Source organism: Cygnus olor, chromosome 2 (assembly GCF_009769625.2).
Source record: "Cygnus olor isolate bCygOlo1 chromosome 2, bCygOlo1.pri.v2, whole genome shotgun sequence".
Classification (NCBI taxonomy): Eukaryota; Metazoa; Chordata; class Aves; order Anseriformes; family Anatidae; genus Cygnus; species Cygnus olor.
Genome location: NC_049170.1, coordinates 53,452,476 through 53,471,595, shown reverse-complemented (window position 1 = coordinate 53,471,595; position 19,120 = coordinate 53,452,476). Strand labels below are relative to the sequence as shown.

General features: G+C 40.1%; 1 protein-coding gene across 4 annotated transcripts in view; it reads right to left on the bottom strand.

Moving 5' to 3' along the window:
• JARID2 (jumonji and AT-rich interaction domain containing 2) overlaps window positions 1-19,120 on the bottom strand; it is a 212,591-nt gene that overhangs the window by 21,323 nt on the left and 172,148 nt on the right. For all 4 annotated transcript variants that reach the window (XM_040546393.1, XM_040546392.1, XM_040546394.1 and 1 more), the window contains exons 6-8: window positions 14,778-15,007; window positions 6,029-7,046; window positions 1,376-1,875 (exon numbers count right to left, since the gene is read on the bottom strand). In XM_040546393.1, coding sequence (XP_040402327.1) covers window positions 1,376-1,875; window positions 6,029-7,046; window positions 14,778-15,007 — 1,748 coding nt within the window. The remainder of the gene's footprint in view (window positions 1-1,375; window positions 1,876-6,028; window positions 7,047-14,777; window positions 15,008-19,120) is intronic.

The following is a 19,120-nucleotide window of genomic DNA, read 5'->3' as shown; positions in this document are numbered from 1 at the left end:
GATGCTCCTCTCTGGTAATTCCTATGCCACGGAACAGAAATATTACTAAGGTTCGGTCACTGGGTTTTGCTGGACTCAGACAAGGTCTGATACTTCCAGTACCGTCAGTGGTTCTTGGGCAGCAACAGCAACTTGGGGGGAGCTCTCAGACTTTTTTGGGGGGGGTGGAAGGCTACCAACCATATCTTGCTTGCCTTTTTTTTTTTTTCCTTATTTTCTAAAAGCCTGATTGGGATACTTCACTTAATAAACTACAGTCTAGCTTTTTGAGCTACATTTTTATCTTCTAAACCTCACCTTGCGACTTTCACTGGAAAAGTACAGGCATTCCCCCCTGCTACGCTGGAGGTTGTTCATACAGCAGTCAGGGTAAGTTGTATCAGATTTTTCATTTCACATCATTAAGCACAGTATATTAACCACCGAAATGCCACTTCACTATTCACAAACACCGCTGTCATTAGATATGCTTCTGTCCAATAGGCAGATGGCAAAGAGATTGCTTTTCAGAAGTGGGACTGAGGATGGAGTCCCTGAATAAAAGAAATTCTGGCTGACAAATCGTAATAGGCTGCAAAGAAACCCAAAGAAAGCTTATAAAGCCCAAGTCATGAGCTCACGCAGTCTCTAAATAGCTTAGCAATAAGCCACTTTGGGCTATCTGGCTTCATTTCCCAGTGATGGAAGTGAGATTGGAAAGGGAAGAACGGCGTATTCCTTTCCTGGGCACGGACACTGAATTCTATATTTCTCTCGGAGCTTGGCTTAACAGTTCAGCACAACTCAGAACTGCACTGCGAGCTGCAGTGCCAAGTCCTGCTCAAGGGCAGGAGACTGCCAAATAAAATACAGTGAGAGAGTCAGCATTCTTTTGTAAATGATGTACTTGATATGTGGAGGACTAAGCGTTCATGTGACTGTTAGTGCTGAGCAAAATTTGGCATCTCAGATGAAAATATTGTTTGCATTTCAATTTGCCCTTTCTAAATGTAGTCTATTTCCAGTGATGCTAGCTTTGATGTGAAGTGCTGCTACTACAACAAGAGACTCGCAAGAAGGGGTGAGAAAGCAGAACATTGCTTTAAATGTCACTAGAAAATGAAAGTAAAAATTGTGTCTGCAAGGATAATTGGACAGAGCTATTCAAGGAACCTCTCACAAGGAGGCAGAGGGGGGTAGCCTGGCGCAGTACGTCTCCTTACGACAATAAGGCATTCCAGTTTTTCAGGCACGCCGTGTGAGCCAGGCAGATGAGGCTAAAGCCAGCAGACCGCCCGGATGTGACAGCCCACCAGCTCCCCCCAAAACTGGGTGCAGCCTGGACCACAGCAGCGGCAGTTCTGCGCAAGGAAACCAGCAGAGCCCGCCTCGTTACCTTGTATATACACTTGTGTAAGTCGCTAAGAACTCCCTCCTCCTCCTCCTCGTCCTCCTTCGTGGTCTCCTTTTCCTGAGCGAAGAGCCGCCGCCTGCCCGTCTTCAGTGGGACGTCGACCTCTTTTAACTTGTTGCGGAAGCCATTTTTGTGAACCACGCCGTTGATGAGTCCGTTTTTGGGCTCAAACCGGGGCAAGGAATGGAACTTGTAGGCATTCTCCAAATGTCCCTCCAAAGGTCCTTTCCTCTTCTCCAAGATTTCCTTTTCCAGCAAGACCTCCTTCTCCAGTTTCTTGTGCTCCTCGGGGGAGAGGGAGTCATAGGAGAGCAAGTACTGGCAGTAGGCTTCCTGCAGCTTGGCCAGCCTGTCCTGTGCAGTTTTGGGGATGCGCAGCATGTCTGCCAGTTTGTTCCATTTCTTGAGGTCAGTCACTTGCTGCATCCCCCCCATCTCGTTGATCAGCTGGACGAAGCAGGCCAGGTCGAGCTCGCAGCCTCCTGGGGTCCACGTGTGCCAAGCAGCAGAGGGGGGAAAGGGAAACACAGGAACTGGTTAGGAAACCTGTGGATGGCACACGGCAAGCGCTCCTGCTAGCTGGGAACATACGGGACGTGCCACTTGTACAGCCCTGCGTACCTGGGCACCGCAGCAGGACTGTCCCCACCCTGCACGCCTCCCAGGACAGGCGCACGCTGCTGTTTTGCTAACTTAATTTGTTCAGAGAATTATCGTACTTTGCTATTTGCAATGGCACTCCCTATGGCTAAATTTGCTCTTCTCGAGTTTCATGCCCATCTCTTCTCAGGGCATCCCCAGCTATCTTCTGACACGTCTTTCCCCTGTATCACCCAGCAGTAGGGGAGACAAGAGTTGTCCAACTCTTAAAAACCCCCACACTCCCACCCTCCCCTCATCTGTCACCAGTCCCACATCTGTTTTATTCAGGAAAGAAGCAAAACAAGTGTCAAGAAAGGTGCTGGCAATCAAATAGACAAGTATTTATCCTTTCTGGAGGTGAAATATCCATTATCTCATGTCCGAACAACACTTTGAATATAATAAGTATTTAAAAGGAGCACAATAACATCATTAATTTCACTACAGGTAGAAAAAAAAATAATTTAAAGATGGGGGAAGGGGGAGGAGGTGCCTTAAAAGAAAGCTGGCAACTGCTACTACATAAAAAGTTCCAGATGCATTCTCCCACTTTGAGGCCATCCATATTTTATACTCCATTACGGTTTTGTATGTTTTAAGATGACTAGCACATTTCACACTCCAGTCAAAAAATAAAAACCGAAGATTATACAAACTTCAGCATAAAAAGCAGCCAAAAGGATGATGAACAATAAAAGAAGCATCATAAATACTCTCAAAGCACAGAAATAAATCATCAGCAGAAAGAGTTAATAAACTGGCCAAAGACCACCTACAATTCAACAGGGCACTGCTAAAGGAAAAAAGAATTAATACAAAACTGGTGTCAACATTGCTGCCACATTGTCTCTCCGTCTCTTTCTTTTTCTGTGATGAAAGTAGAAAATCATTACACCATTGCAGTTAGCACTTAGAAAGAAATGCTATTATAAAACAAGAAAGTGCAAGAAGCAGCATTATTGTAAATATTTACTGTTGGATGCACAGCTACAGCATCTGGTAAGGCCCAGCTTTATTGTCTTGCTTGCTTGTGCAAGCAGTATTACCTCCTTAAAACTACGCCATGCTGTACCTCAGACACTTCATTGCTGATCCCAGTTTTCAGTCTCCTTCATTATCCCTCCCATACACTCTTCTTCCCTCTGTTTTCCTCTCTTCCCACTGCTTGTGCCAATCCACCATTTCCAGATGACACTGACAGCAGAGCGAGAGGCTGCCTGCTAATGGTGTCAGCATAGCCGTGGTCAAAGGTGTGGAAAGGGGGGGAAAGGTTTTTGGTTGTGGCCAAAATCACAAGAAAGACCTTGAGAAGTATACAACAAGGCTGTAGGCAGGGCCACAGCATAGCAGGTTTACCTTTTTTTTTTTTTTTTTTTTCTAATAGGCTAAATGTTTTAAGTCTTTGAGCAAAGAAAAGGTCAACACCATTGGAAAAAAAATTTGAAAGGTTTTCCTTCTTTCCTCCTTAATTTTCCCCATATAATAATACTCAAGCTGGCCTCTATTACAGAGAGCACTTTTTTGGTCTAGTGTTACAAATGCACAGTTCACAAATAAACTGAAAGTATAATTTAAGATGGCTTTTTATCCAATTGATGCAGCCCTCTATATGAAGTTGAGTAACACACTCCTAACTTTGAAAGAAGCATGGTTCCGGTTTGATATTATACATGTTCTGCTGTGCAACAAATTGCGCACACCCAGTTTAAAGTCCTAGTTTCAACACAATATTTATGACTTATTTAAGAAATGCAATATTCTCCAGTATAATGGAATGATAGCTCATAATCACTCTGCAATATAAGACCGTAAGTATCACATCATTCAATCAGAGTCCCATATATCTGGCAGATGCTCCATAGGGCCAGCCACAACTATGGTTTACAAAATGGTCTCAATTATAATTCCATTTCACACAGTCATAACTTTTGGAAGCATTTATATCTCATGCTGATGTTTTCCAGGACTGGACTAAGCATGTTGCTTAAACTTTCCCTGAAAGGATAAAGAAAAAAAAAAAGTTTTAACTCCATTTCTAAAGCGCCGATAGTAAAATGGCTTAAATATGAGACCTGGTACATGTGCAGAAACGGCGTTGTCTTTTTTTTTTTTTTTTTAATTGTCTTAGTTTCAGTACGTTAGGAATATTTTTAAATTGCCTATTGAGCAAGCTCATTAAAAAAAAAAATCTTAAATCTTCAGGTATGCGTTTAATACCAAACCTTGGCACTACACAAGTTATTGGCAAAACTCCCACTTACTTCAATGGAAATGTGATTCGGCCCTGAAAGAGGGAATCTGTATGTACGTCTACTTAAATAAGTGTGCATTTATCATCACAGATCATTTTACATCTTTCCTGCCGGAGCCAACAGATTTCTAATCTTTGTACAGTGATGATCTCTAGCTTCTTTTCTCCATTTTGTTTTTAATTTTAAACACAAGATAGGTAGGAAATTAACTGCAAAAAGGATACATAGGATGCAAATTTTATAAGAGATCACTGTTTGCTCCAGTTATATAGCACCCAGCAGAATAGAATCCTTGCCTATTAATTAGGCTCTTAGGTGCTTAAATAATACAAATAATTAACAGTAATGCCATCTTAATGCCGAGTTAAGGTATTTCATTAAAAAGTTAACATTGTTCCAGGAGCGTTAATCGAGCTGTCTTGCACATTTTCTTCTCTCTCTTGCCAATGTAAATTTAATTCATTATTCTTCTCTATTAGCATACAACCATTGCATACATTAGGCATACAAAATGTTCACTTATTGCTGCTTGAGTGATTTTAATTTTCAGATTTCCTTGAATGTTTTTGCATGGTTGTTGCAACAGAGCGCTAACCCTCACCCCTTCTCCTCAAATTCTGTCATTCTCTGTCGAGCCCTTCATTGGTTCACTGTAAACTCTGCAATCTCTTTGTGTGCTTTTATGCATTTTCACTCACTTACCATGTGTGACATAAAACGAACTTCTAAAACTTTTAAAACGGGGAGAAAAAGCATTGTGAACAGTTTAAACAAAAAAGCGTGTCCTTTAATCCAACTAGCATTGATAGCTGCCTCTGATGGGATAATGCCTCAAAGGCAAAATTCTAGCCTCAAGTTGCAACATGCAGATCCTGTGCGATTTGACTCAAAACACTTCAGAAACAAAGGAGAGGGTTAACACAAATTAAAAACAAAAGTTTGTTACTATGTCATGGCTGCAAAGGCAGTTGAGATGGAGGTGGCTCGTTCAATAGTTCATTTGTATGCTGCTGTTGTCATGTTTTTATAAACTATTGTCACATTTTTGTCACATGTCATATTCGACAGCAGACCATAAACCAAGAATTCTGTTAAATAAGTGATTCTCACTCAGGCATTAGCCCTGGCAGACACCTGCTGAGAGAAATAATGAAACCTCCATTTTGCAATCAACCACATTTTACTGCCTATTCTTGACACTTAATGGTTGTTAAATGTCAGCAGGTCACTGCAAATTTGTGATTTTAAGTGCCTGAGTACCCAAATAGAAGTCAGTTTCAAGGTGTTTTTCCCCTTGGTTAAATGCTTTTAAAGGAAGGGGGAAAAATATTTGTATTCTTGCTTGGCAGCATCGTAACCTGTTTGGAAAACACCTTTGGTATGGTCCAAGAACATTCCGAGGCAACATTTAAACCAAGACTACCAATATCCATAGCTATACTACTTAATAAAATAAAAAGTAGGGAAAGCAGGAGATCCTTGAATCTGAAGACCAGGATGCTGTATAGCATATTTCCCTGGGTGAAATAAAGAGCTATCAGGAGGAAGGTGGCAATACAAAGCCTCCTGGCGAAGCTCTCCCACAACCTACCTGCATCGTATCTGACCAAAGGGAGAGATCTGACGCTCTGTAGTGTTAATTGAACAGGGGTTCAGTTAAGCATAAAGGCAAATGGAGCATAAAGTTGCATATGGACTCTAACAAGCAGCGGCAAAAGGCCAAGGAAACCACAGCCCTTACCTATGAGTGGGAGTTCGTCCATGGTAATGCCCTGAGATTTGAGGTGCTTCTTGATACAGGCCAGCCGCTGCACGTTGGGTCCCCAGCGCCTGCCTAGCTTGTGTATGTGCTGAATCTGTGTCACAAACCGCATTTCATCATTTAGCTTGCACTCAGGTCTCCAGTCTGGAGGAGGAATCACCCTGCACATCCCATACTTCTCTACCTGAGCTCGGACTGACTCAATGTATATCAGTGGGTCATGAAATTCCTTGGTGGAGGGCCTAAGGATGGGAATCTCCCCCAGCATCCCCCACCCAGACTTACTACTGCCCTTTTCGTGCTTTCCCATTGAGTCTTGTGGCTTGTGCAAGGACTCCGCTTGAGAGGTAGAACGATTTTCACAGGAGGCATTTTCAGTTTTGCCATGTGCTTGTTTCCCTGGCGTACTCTTTCCAGCAGTGGCTCTTTTCGGCCTATTTCTTTCCAAATTCTTCTCTGGCACTTCCTTTTTAAGGTGTCCATTCAGCAAAGGCTTTTCTACAGCTGCCTTTTTGCTTGCAGCTTCTGCCAAGTTGATGGCCCCTTTCATCCTCTTGGTGGGCGACTGTATTTTGTCTATGTGACTCGTCTCTTCCAGCCTCCTCTTTGAATTGCGCAGCCCCTCCCTTAACTGTCTCCCCACCTCCTTAGTGCATGTCTTTTGGTTCAACTTGCCATTGACTTTTACACCATTAACAGCGGTATTGTTAGACTTGGATGCTCCAAGGGATAGCACCTGTTTGCGGGTTTTTGCATTGCTACTTTCTAGTTTCCCTGAGATTGTGTGGTTGACAGGTGAACTGGGTTTGTGGTGATTTAGTTTGGTTTCCTTGACCAGTTCTTTCTTGGCTTTGGTGTATGTGACAGTTCCCTTTGTCACTGTTGCAGTGTACTTCACAGTTTTGGACGGTGAAGGTCTGACTTCTCTCATCTTTTTGGCACTGGCTGCATTTGCACTCGGAGATGACATTCGAGTGATTCCATTGACTTTAGAAACCTACAAAGCCAGGAGTGTCGCCAGGGGAGCAGAAGGAAGGAAACAGAAAACAGAACAGTAAATTAATAATGTTACCACTCTGCCACAGCTTCCCATTTGCTGGACGACCATATTCTGCAGTCCTGACTCCTGGCCCTTTTGTACAATGTTCATACAATGTTTTTCACCCAGACAAGAGGAGAGACAGGGCATTTAGAATAAACAAATAGAAATATATATATATTATTTTTTCTTTTTTAAAATGAACCAAAAGTCCCCAGAAAGCCAATCTGGCTTTCAGAAGGTACGAAGCCTCCGGCATTAAGAAGGGTTACGTCACTTGCATTACCCTCTTCCTTGTCTACCAGAAAGCATGTTACAGTATCACAAAACACTTGTAGTCTGATCTACAAACTAGTATTTTTATTATCTCCTTTTCCATCCCTCAGACACATTCCCTCTCCCACCCAACTTCCCTTAAGTGCACACGCAATTTACTACTTAGCAGACAAACTAACCAGTGTATACCACCTACTCTAACCGGAATGGGCACATTTTGCAAACACTACACACTTGGATTCAAACAAACCTCCTCTCTATACATATAAAAATAAATATGGAATACATTATGCACCCAACAGAACAGGACAGCCATGAGGGATCCAGTCTGTCATACATATTAAATCTTGGGAGGCATCTTTTTGCTGAGATTAATAACATGAAATACAAATTTTTAAGAAGATTTTGTTGTTTTGTTTTTGTGTTTGTTTTGTCTTGGTTGTTGGTTAGTTACTGGTTGTTTTTTTTTGTTTTGTTTTGTTTTGAAGTTTGATATCTGGGCAGTTTTACTGACACACATTTTGTTATTGCTCACTAATGTGTCATTGCAATTTACAAGTGCTGGACTCCACTGCTTTCTATTAGGCACTTAAACCCAATTATGAAACTAAAATTAGTATTTTAATTATAAGACATGTTAAGCCCTGAGAGCAACCCTCACAGAAAGAACCTCTCAGCTTCAAAGGGAATTGTGACATCTCAGCACCGTCAAAGCAAGCACCATTACTAAGAAAATGAAGTTCAAGTTTAAGCCTCTAGCAAGTTTCAGCACTTAAACAAGTTTAAAGTTTTTTCTCACCTCCCTAAACTACCATGAGTTCAGAAAAATACATCCAAAAATCACAAACATTGATAAACGTGCTCAAAGTGAAAGCACACATTACAACCACCCCTTATGAGCACTCAGGTGAGTACCACCATTTCTGCAGAGTTACTATACTTTCCTGTGGGATTTCACAATACTTGTCAAATCAGCTTCAAATAAAGAATGCAAAAATTGCAATCACTTATAAAGTAGGGATAAATTGTTACAAAACAGGGATAAAATGGAGACTGAGAAGATTGTGCTACGGTCTCACATTAAGTGACTCATGGAAGAGGAACTGCAACCTGGGATTCTGCATACCCAAACATTGCTGTATATACATATATTTACTAGGTGTAATTTCTCCTTTGCACTCCAGAAGCTGGAGCTGTAATAATACCCTTTTAAAACCCATCCATATTCTTGTCCTTCACATGCTTTCCAAGATAGAAAAACTTCAGGAAAATCCAGTTAACTGATTACAAGAGTTTTTACCCTCAGCTTTCCAAAAGATGTCTATTACCTGGAAAGCAAGCGCTTGCTAACAGAAATGCATTTACCAGTTTCCCTTGAAATTTAGGCAGTACTCTGCATTTGAAATGGAGGCCTGGGTTTGACTTTTACAGAGCCCTTTGACGCTGCAGAACAAACGGAGTAGAGATGTGCTGAGACATTGCCTCCTGCCTGCAGCTGTCAGAAGAAGTGTTGAACTCCTCTGGCTTTATAGCGGGAAACATTGATCACAGGGTTGGTCTAGACTAATAGAGAAGAATTGATTGAGGATTGGAAGGGGAAGGTAATCTGGATGACAGTGATTACGAAATGAGTTTTCAATTCTAAGATGTGACAATAGCAGAGAAAGGAAAAAAGACTTAGAAAAATAAAAAACATGGAAAAAAACCCACAAACAATTCCCACTCAAAAAAGAAAATGCACAAAGCATAGACCATTATGCACAAAGCATAGATTGTTTTGCCTGGTCACAAAGTTCTCGACCAAACAGAAAGCTAGAAAAAAATATCACAGTAAAAATGGAAACAGAGTGACTAAGGGCAACTATAGAGGAACAGCAAAAGCATGTATGGATAAAATCAGAAACGCCAAGGTGCTAAAGCAATTTCAGTTAGCAAGGGGCACAAAATGAAACACAAGATTTTACAAATACCTCAATAATACAAAGACAACAAAAGGCAGTAGATCCACTACTACACAAGCAGTAGTATAGATCAACCACTACACAGGGAAGGAAAGCAAATGCAACAGTTTAGCTAACTCGTGCTTCTTGTGCGTTAGCCCTCACCGAAAGTACCATTGTGACTTAATACTTACCCGATATGTTAAAAATAAAACAAAATAAAAGATTGATTTCAACAAAAGAGCTAGGAAGGCAACTACAACAAGCTAAAGTGTACGTAGTTAACTTAGGGCATGTGTCCTGGAGAGAAATGGAGGAGGGCAGGTAGAGTCTGCCAACTTCAACCCCTAAAACAATTCTGGAACCAATCATCAAACAGTTAATTTGTAAACACACAAAACTTACTAAGATAATGGTAGAAACAAACACAAAAAAACACACACAACATACAAACTCCACCTCACGGTTTAGCACTTTGAGCTAATTTAACCTTTTTCTGACAGACATCTGGCTGAGCAGGTCACGAGGCACCTTCGCTTCAGTAGGGCTCCTGTCACCGTCCCAACAAACAGGCTCTGGAGGCACATCCCAAATGTAATTACTGTGAATTGGTTTCACAACAGATTGAAGAAAGTCATCCTCAAGAAAAGGTATTGTTACCACAGTTCACTGTCATCCTGGGAGGGCATTTCAGGTGATTTTTGTCAGGGGCCTGTCTTGGCCTCAGTTTTGCAAAGTACTCCCATTAGCAACTTGGATGATCATAAAATTCACCCGTGACGCACACCTGGAAGGGGCTGTAAGCACTCTACTGACTAGCTCAAAATCAAAGGCAGTCTTGAAGAATTTATGTCAGAACATTTCTACAGTAAGAGGAAGTGCTATTTTGGAAGGAGAAATCGAATACATGTGGGGGAAGAATAATATCTGGGGAACACAGTGAGCTGCAAAATGCAATGGTGGTAAAAGCATGCTGATCTCTCAGATCTATTAATGAAAACATCGAAAGCAAGAAGCACAGTATTTCCTGCACAGGGTCGGGCCCAAGATTGGGCCCAGGATTTACTAATGTAAATTTAGACAGTCTAGAAGAGCATAAAACATTCAGGTATTTAGAAGATATGTTCTTTACTGAAAAGCCAGTAGAGCTGGGCTTATTTAGTCTGAAAGAGATGACTAGGGGAGAACTTTGTAATGGTCTTCTGATGCAAATGCAGATCCTCTGAGAAGAGACAGTAAATACTATTTTCCATGTATGAAAAGAAGGGTGAAAAAAAATGTCTACAAAGATGATATGAGTTGCAACCTGGAATACCTTATAATTAGCTGAAAAGAAAGATGCTGGAAGAAGCTGTTGATGGATATTGTGGAATCTCCTCTACTGGAGGTTTTCAAGAAGATTTCAAGAAGGCCATGGCTATATTACAGTGCTGTTAGGTATGTCATGACAACACCTCAGAGGGAGCTGCCAGGCTGTATGGAGGTGCTTTGTCCAATGACTTTTCTGAAGAAGTTCTTACGAGAAATCTGAAGGGCCATCCAGGGCCAACTCCTTCAGTGAGGTAACGCTGACACAGGGCCTGAGTACAGAGCAGTCACGGAGAAAGTGCTTATGGAGAAAGGTGAGATCCTCAAAACTCATTCTCTCTGAAGGAAAACACACCGTCAGCTTTAAGCTGGAACTAAAACTGCCAAGATATGAAACTCCGGAAAACCGAATTTATTAAGAAAACAGCAACTTATCACAACTGTTTAGAGCTGTCAGAATACCTCCACAGAATGAAAGCTTAGATCTCTCAGGGCCAAATCTTGCACTGAATAGGTACATAAGCTTCAGCTATCTAACCTCCTATGCTATATTACAAGCACACTATTTTGAGTTTTAATTCAAACCTAATGAAGTTATTCGAATAACAAACCAGTCCTGAAGCAGAGGAACACTTGTCTTTGAGAGTACCATAATTAATAGAATTGTTTCTGTCTGGTTGCTAACTAAGGAGACCCTGTAAGAAAGAAACAGTGCTGGAAAGTTCCTCAGATCCATCACCTTTCCAGAGCAGACATAACTCAGTGGTTTTCAAATGCTTCTCCCTCTCCCCTCCCCACATGTCCACAGGTATCTCGAGTGCTTTGAGAGAGGATAACGTAAGGTTTAAGACACAGCAGTACTCTATAGACCAGAACAGACCACGCTTCAAACAGGAATAGGCTGCAACAAACATCTTCCAGCTGGAAACAAATGGAACAAGCAACGTGGCCATAGCCCACCATCAAAGCAACAGGTGGGTTCAGGATTTCACATTGACAAATGCGAAATTCTGGCTGGTCAATAAACACCTACATGTTCCTGGTCTGTACTTGTCTCTGAGGACCCATCAGACGATTGGAACCAAAAGAAACAAGAAATTGTGGTAGCCATTTTCTTACCTTTCTACTGTTGATATGTCTCCCCCCAAACCAAACATACACACACAGAGTCAGCCTAAAAAATTGGCCACACTGCCAGGTGCGCAGGTTCACCAAATGGGGGTCTATGCCACAGCTCCATCCCGAGGCAGTGCTTACACTGAGCACATAAGAAAGAAGTCAATTTAATTCAAATAGTAACAAAGTGATTGACATTAGCCTTAAATGACTGAAAGTCTTGAGCTAAAAGTGAAACTAGGGATATGAATATGAATCTTATTTTTGCTTTTCAGCTATCTGCTCAGTTTTGCTGATATATTTTTGTCTTCAGACCACTCTTTTGACCATTCTCTTCTCCACTTTACTGAACACTTGGCCTTGCAAGATGGTATGATAAATTTTAAATTTTGTTGGAATTTTAAAAGCAAATGGGACCAGCACATTGTCTTGCAGAAATTTGTTTGTTGGATTTGAACTGGTCTACATACACATCTCTGCACAGCACCTAGGATCCATCCTCCAGACACATGCACACACACACAAACACACACACAAAATAAAGCCAACAAACATTTTGTTAGATAACAGTTAGCCACAGTAATAACAGCAATATTAGTGATACCAACAACAGGTTTGGTCCCAAAATATTGAAGTTACACAACTCATCTTGAATGCATTCATAAAAATACTTCTGTGTTGATAGATGAGTTTTGCAGATCTAAATTACCATATTAGGCCAAGAGAGGGCCCCATTGAACTACATTTCCTTTGCCCACAACCCCTTTGAAGAAGAGGATTTGGGAAGATAGCAAGGGAAGAAGAAAGAGAGAGGAAACGTGACAAGTGCAAATGCACACCAGAAAAAGAAAGAAGAAAAAAGAAAATCTCATGTAATTTCTAGTGTTATGCTTTTGTTTTCTCTAAGACTGAACAATACAAAACCACACATATAAGTAAGCCAGGTAAATGTACATGAACAAGAAGCAAAAACATACTGGAAGGAGAGGATGAACATGCAGCTGGCACCTGGGGAAGACAACTCTCCTTTTGGAAAATACTGAAGAAGTTAACAAAGACTCCCAACAAAAGCAGAATTTTACCGATGTCTCAACTCTTACACCTAAGGTTTTGCAGAAAGCTAAGCCACCTTGTCAGGCATAATGCATAGTCCACCTTTAATTAGTTACAGCCACATTCTCATTAAAATTGGTTAGAAAGGACTTTTGTCACTGAGGGGCGCGGAAGAAAAATAATATGTTTAACCTTTCCCTTTTAAAATAAAAATCATCATCTCAACTTAGAGCCCCCTTATTTTCTGAAGCTTGAGGTGTCCATGTAGTGTTGCCATTGGTTATACTGAGTTGCGTTCGTTTTTCTCTCCATTTTTTCACAGCACAATAAAAAAAAAAAAAAAAAAAAAAAACTACTATTCTATGATACAAAACCCACTTGGACCATGGACAGAATTTTTCTACAGCTGTCTTTTCCCTTCTTAGAACTACCTTCACAAGTGACAGCTGTTGACTTTTACAAGAATTGTAACTATTCACACTTTGATAATACAACTTTAACGCATTTCACACAAGTGTTCCAGTGAGTTAAAATAATTAAGTATAAATTGTATCTACTATTTGGGAAACTTGTTCAATGAGAAGAGCTCAGGGCAGCGCATGTCACAACAAGGACCACAGGATATTGGCAGTCACAAGAAAAAGCCAAAAGAAAGGATACAAACGAAGGCAGGCATTCAGGCTCATGACTCAGTAAGCAAAAAATGCCATGGGGGGAATAAAGAATGCAAGTTTACAGAGGTACAGAGAAATATACTGTACATAACCTTCAGAATCTCAGATTTGATTTAAAAGGTAATACAAATCCAATGGAGGCATTTCAGGAGAAACTGAACACCACTAAAGCACAGGGCATGGAAGATTTCCTTAGCAAGAGCACCACTGTTTTTCTTTTTGCTGTTTTTAATTTCCAAGCCTACGATTGAGAGGTGCCATTTAAGGCCTTGACAGCCCTAGAAGATGGCAATTCCAGCTCCACTGAAATCCACCCTAGCCTAATTTGGAAGAAAAAACCTTTAGATGCCAGCAAATAAAAAACTGTCTGTAAGTGGCCTGCTGAGAATTAACCACTGGAAAGAAAAAAAAATATATATATAAGTGCAGCAAGCTTACTGTACTGCCCTTCTCCAGCGTGGGTACTCTGCTAACCCATCCCCAGGCTGAATTAGCTCATGTAAGGTCACAGCTCAGAGAATTTGAAAGGATACTGACTGAGGGTTTTGAAACTCTTTTATAAAAAACTAATTTGCCAGTTTCTATTTTAGAAGCTCTTTGATCCAACCATCAAAAATAGATGGAGACACATCCTGCCCAAATGCAAGTCATAAGTGCTGAAAGATCATTCCACTAAACTTACACCCCCAGATCAAAGTCAGGCTGACACAAACTTCTTGCTGGATTTTTTGCTAGTCTTCAACTAGGTAACATGAAAACCTTGCATTTCTCCCTTCCTGGTATGTCCACTGCGAAGGAGACAATATCCTGGAATACTTTCCTTATGCATTGGGCAAGATATTTGTCCCAGACTCTGAGGTTTGTATTGCCCACATGCAATACAAGACACCTGAGCATAACATCAGCTTCTCTACAAGGCCAGCCTCTAAGATAACCAAGCGGACCAGCCGTACACAGAAGGAATTCATTTTTGCCATGTGATGCCAGCCTTGGTGCTGTCAGCAGAGGCCAACAAGGGTGCCACTCAGAAAGGTTTAATAAATAACGATGTGAACTTTACCCTTTCATAGCTACACACTGGGTAATATAAGGAGTGGATTGTAAAGAGTGCTTTATTGTAATGACCTACTATGCATGTAACACTTTTCTTTTTTCCTTCTTTCTCTCTTTCTCTCTCTCTTTCACTGAAAATTAACTCCCTGCTGTCTCCCGAGCACACTTTTAAGGGTTGCCATGTTCCCTCTGTGCCATGCAGTGGAAAATGGAGCTAGCACCTTGGAAGTCTGCGTTTCCCGTGTCCACAGTAGAGCATAATTCATTACCTGTTTCCTTAAGTCCTGAGCCGATCTATGAAGAGTGTGGTGGTTGTTAGCGGTGAGCCCTTTCGTAGAGGAGCCAGTGTTTGTAGTAGGATGGTGATTAGCAGCAGCCTGGTCTTTTCGGCTCTCAGCCTTATGTTCACTGTTCTTCTCCTTCCCTGGTGTGGCCTCTTTGCTTTTGTGTTTCTGAGCAGGTTCTTTCTCCTTCAATGATTTGCTGGACCCATTGAAAACTGAGAAGAGGGAAAACCAGACAGAGTATTAAAGAAAGAAAAAAAAGTACATACGAGCCTACATTCTTCATTCAAAACAACCCAACTTTCTTTGCTGTCAGTGTTCAATATTTAGTGAGCATCTTATTATAGCTAAAGTAAAATCAATACAGAAATAGAAACGCTATTTTGCATATTTATCTAAATTAACAGATTTACTAAAGTGAACTATTTCCTTTGATTATTAGAACATTATCTTCAATATCCAAATTAAAACATACAAGGTATATTACTATTTAGATTGACCTAAATATAGACTTTTCCATTTGATTTTTATTTATGACAGTTTTAATTAACTTTTTGCTGCAGCAATGAGGAAGTGCTGAACATAACATAAACAGAAAAAGGATTTATTTTTACTTTAACATAAAGAAAGGAAATGTTCCATGAAAAAGCATGTTTTGTTTTCATCAATATCCAAACTGCTGAACCAAACTGACAGCAGCTTGCTTATAGCAGACAAGCTGCAAATAGAAGAAGGTACTTCTGCAAATGAAGGAAAATAATAAAAACTGTTTGGAACATGTCAGATAAAGTAATGTGGGGGGCCCAAGCTGAGCATCCTAGCCTTCTGCTGAAGTTAAGGGATAAGAAAGCACAGAATAGAAACCACATTTTTTGTGCAATAAATATTATGTAAAAATGCATACAAGTCTATCTCAATAAGGTTCATTCCTTTCCCTCTGCTGAATTTAAGAATATACATTGCTTTTTATTGTCAGGGAACACAAGAAGTTGAGATTTTTATCTGTATTTTTTTCAAAAAGACAATTTTGTCCTTTTGTCTGTTTGTTAATCAAAATATGTAGTAAATATATGTAAGTGCTTCCTGTTCATCAGTGAGGCACTTGACAGAGGTCTGTGAGGTTTGTGATCTGACATCCACAATGGCCAAAAGCTCTCCTGCCTTCTCTACTCATCTACTCTTGTTCTTCACCCTCTCTTTTGACCTGGCTTAGGGAAGGATGTAAGTAAGAAAGAAAATTCCTAAATACTCAACGGCACAAAGATCTAAGAATTGTATGTATTACACATGACACACACTATCTGTTTGGGAGTATTAACTGAATGAATTAAGTCATTGTTTCCTTGGGAAATGAAAGCCTTATTCAATCAATAAACATGATATGCCTATGATACATTCCTTTTTATCTAAATTGCAAAGCTTAGCTGTCTCTACAGACGTCCTGTAGTAGTAGAGGAGTAGTAGCAGTAATAGTAGTAATAATAAGCAACCAACAATCCTGCTGGCCCGAGGAGGTGCATCTAAGCCGCTTCTGAGCTGCTAAGGTGCATCAAAGCTGCTTCACCTACCTCCCAACCTTCCCACCGTGCCTCCAAAAATGGAAATTCCAGCAAGCTATCAACAAAATTGTTATTCAGGTCACTTATCACGTTGGGTTGGTAGTAAGCATTAAAGCAGATGATGTAAAAGAAAAATTGCAATTGTACATTATTCCACCTCCTCCTCTTTCCCTCTCTTCCTGTTGCATAAATTGAGTAGGAAGGAGAGAAATCCCGTCTGCAGCGAAGTCACCGCAAATTCCCCTGTGGCTTTGGCTCTGCCGAGCTCGGGAGCAACTGGCGCTGCCCCAGACAGCCAAGGATTTCTCTGTGATTTCAGTGGAAGTCTCATAACCTCCGTGTCTCATTTCCAGTGATGGAACCGATAATAATTGCCAACCCCTCTCGGGGAGTTCACGACAATACATTTATCCTCCTTTGTAAGGAGTTCTCACATCAGATGGAAGGCAGTACAAATGCACAAAATGCGACTATTTATTTTTAATAAGATGTAGCACAAACAAATGATGACAGCTTTGTTAATACGTATTTCATCACTGCAAGCAATATTTTTCTTCAGATGGAACAAATTGTATATACTGATCTGTTCCTCATACGGAAACGCTAAGTCAGAGAGATTAGTTTTTTGTATTCAGTTGCCACTTTATAACTGAAAATTACTAAAACAGAAAACACAGCCAAAAAGCCAAACTGTGCACTTTTATGGTTCACCAAAAAAAAAAAAAAGCAGCGAACATGAGACAAGGTATATTTTATATGCAACAGCTCATTAATTTTAAGTGTCGTGGGAACCCTGCCAGTTTTACCCTCTGAGTAATTATCCTTTGTCTTAATTTGTAAGATTCTTGAAAGGGGGAAGAGAGAAATGAGAGAAAAAAAATGTTCGCTCTCACAGGAAAAGCTTAAAAACCTTAAACCCTGAGAACACAACAAAAAGGGTGAGACATCGATGCAAAACAGTCCTGGCCATGCTGTCTCTAGTTATAGATGGTATCGGTTTCTAAAAAAAAAAAAATCAGTATTTCTTGCTTCAAACACTTATAACATTATATCCAGACAGGTGTAAAAACCTTTCTATAATGAGTTTTGCCAAATTCGCAACCATATTATATGAACAAGTATGTAAGTGTTCACCCAATTAATTACAAGACATTATCACAAGCCAAACATTTAAGGAAAAAAAAACCATAGACCATGATTTTGCTCCCATCTGAGTAAAAATGTGGAATTAAGTTATTTAGACTTACAGAGTATAATACAGGATCGAACTTTGGCCCAAGTAGCTAGCAAGACAGTTCAGTGAAAAGATGAAATTACTAGGGAAGGAAGACCAACCCCCCCCCCAAGAAATATAATTGTTGAAAAGTAACTGATAATAAGAAAGAAAAATCCACTTCTCAAAGGAAAACAAACAAACAACCACAACAACAATCATGCATGAAATATCACCGAGACCAAATCTTGTTTAACAATAAAATGATTACTAATTCTTTTGTGTCTTCTTATGCAGCAAATTGCATTTCCCCTCATGTCTGTCTGCCCTTCAATATTTCTGAGACATTTAGGAAAGCAGAAAAGGTGTACCTTATACTTTACTAAGCTCAGATATAAACATGCCACAGCTACAATCTCCCGTCCTAGAGATAACTCTGACGTGCACAACATCCAGTTACATTTTTTTCCTTGGAAAGAGTAGTTAATAAAGGTTTCATCCTTGAAACAATGATTTCATTAAAAAATAAAAAATAAGAGAAAGGGGGAGAAAAATAAAAAAACCACACGAGCCACGGAACTCATACTGTTCAAGGAGAAATCTTTTAGAGTCTTGAATTACGATTATTTTACACTACCTTAACCAGTTCTGCACTTCCAGAACAGCTTTTAGTTAAAGGCAAGAGCACTACAAATAAATGATTAAAAGTATAAGCAAATTATTATCGTTCAGAAGCTTCAAATAGAAAAGTGGATATCTTCTTATCCGTATCTATCTGAATGCTCATTCTGAAATGCTGCTTCCTCCAAAGCAATTATTATTATTAGGCTGAAACAATAAGAGTCCTGTAGTGAAATATTTGTGGGTCTTTTGGTTAGCAGTGATGATCAAACACAAAGCAATTGAACCACTACATTCAAAACTTGCAAGCACTGAGGTTTTTTAAACCACTGATATAATTTATGGCAGCAGAGCAAAACCTTATGGCAAGCATCATCCCCCACGGACACGGCACAGCTCCCTTTGCAGAAGGGGACCTGGACCCTGGGCACCAATATTCACACAGGATCCCATCCAGGGATTTGGGGGTATCTCATTTCAAACCATGATAAAGAATCCCTACACAAACCAATGCAAACTGTGCAAATCGTGCCTGTAACTACGTACAGCTATAATAATGACTAAGAAAAGTTTGATCGAATAAAGTCATAGATGTGCTTGAGTACTACAGATTAATTTAGCATTTACTAAGGGAATTGACACTTCACTAAGCCATAAACATTTATTTATTAAGTTTCCAGCAATTTTCTGAAGTATTTCTGGAAATATATATGCATGCCATTATTTTATAGGGTATATCCAGTCATCCATTCAGAAGCCAATTTATATTTTTGTACAATAATAAGGTTTTCACTATTTAAACAGCATAATTACAGGACTGTGTTCAGTCAACAGCTGACACTATGTGCAAAACTTTCTCTCACAAGCCCTCCTCCAGTTTATTCCTGTACCAGAAATGCTCTCTGTAGACTCCCCCGTTATCTCAAGCATAAGGA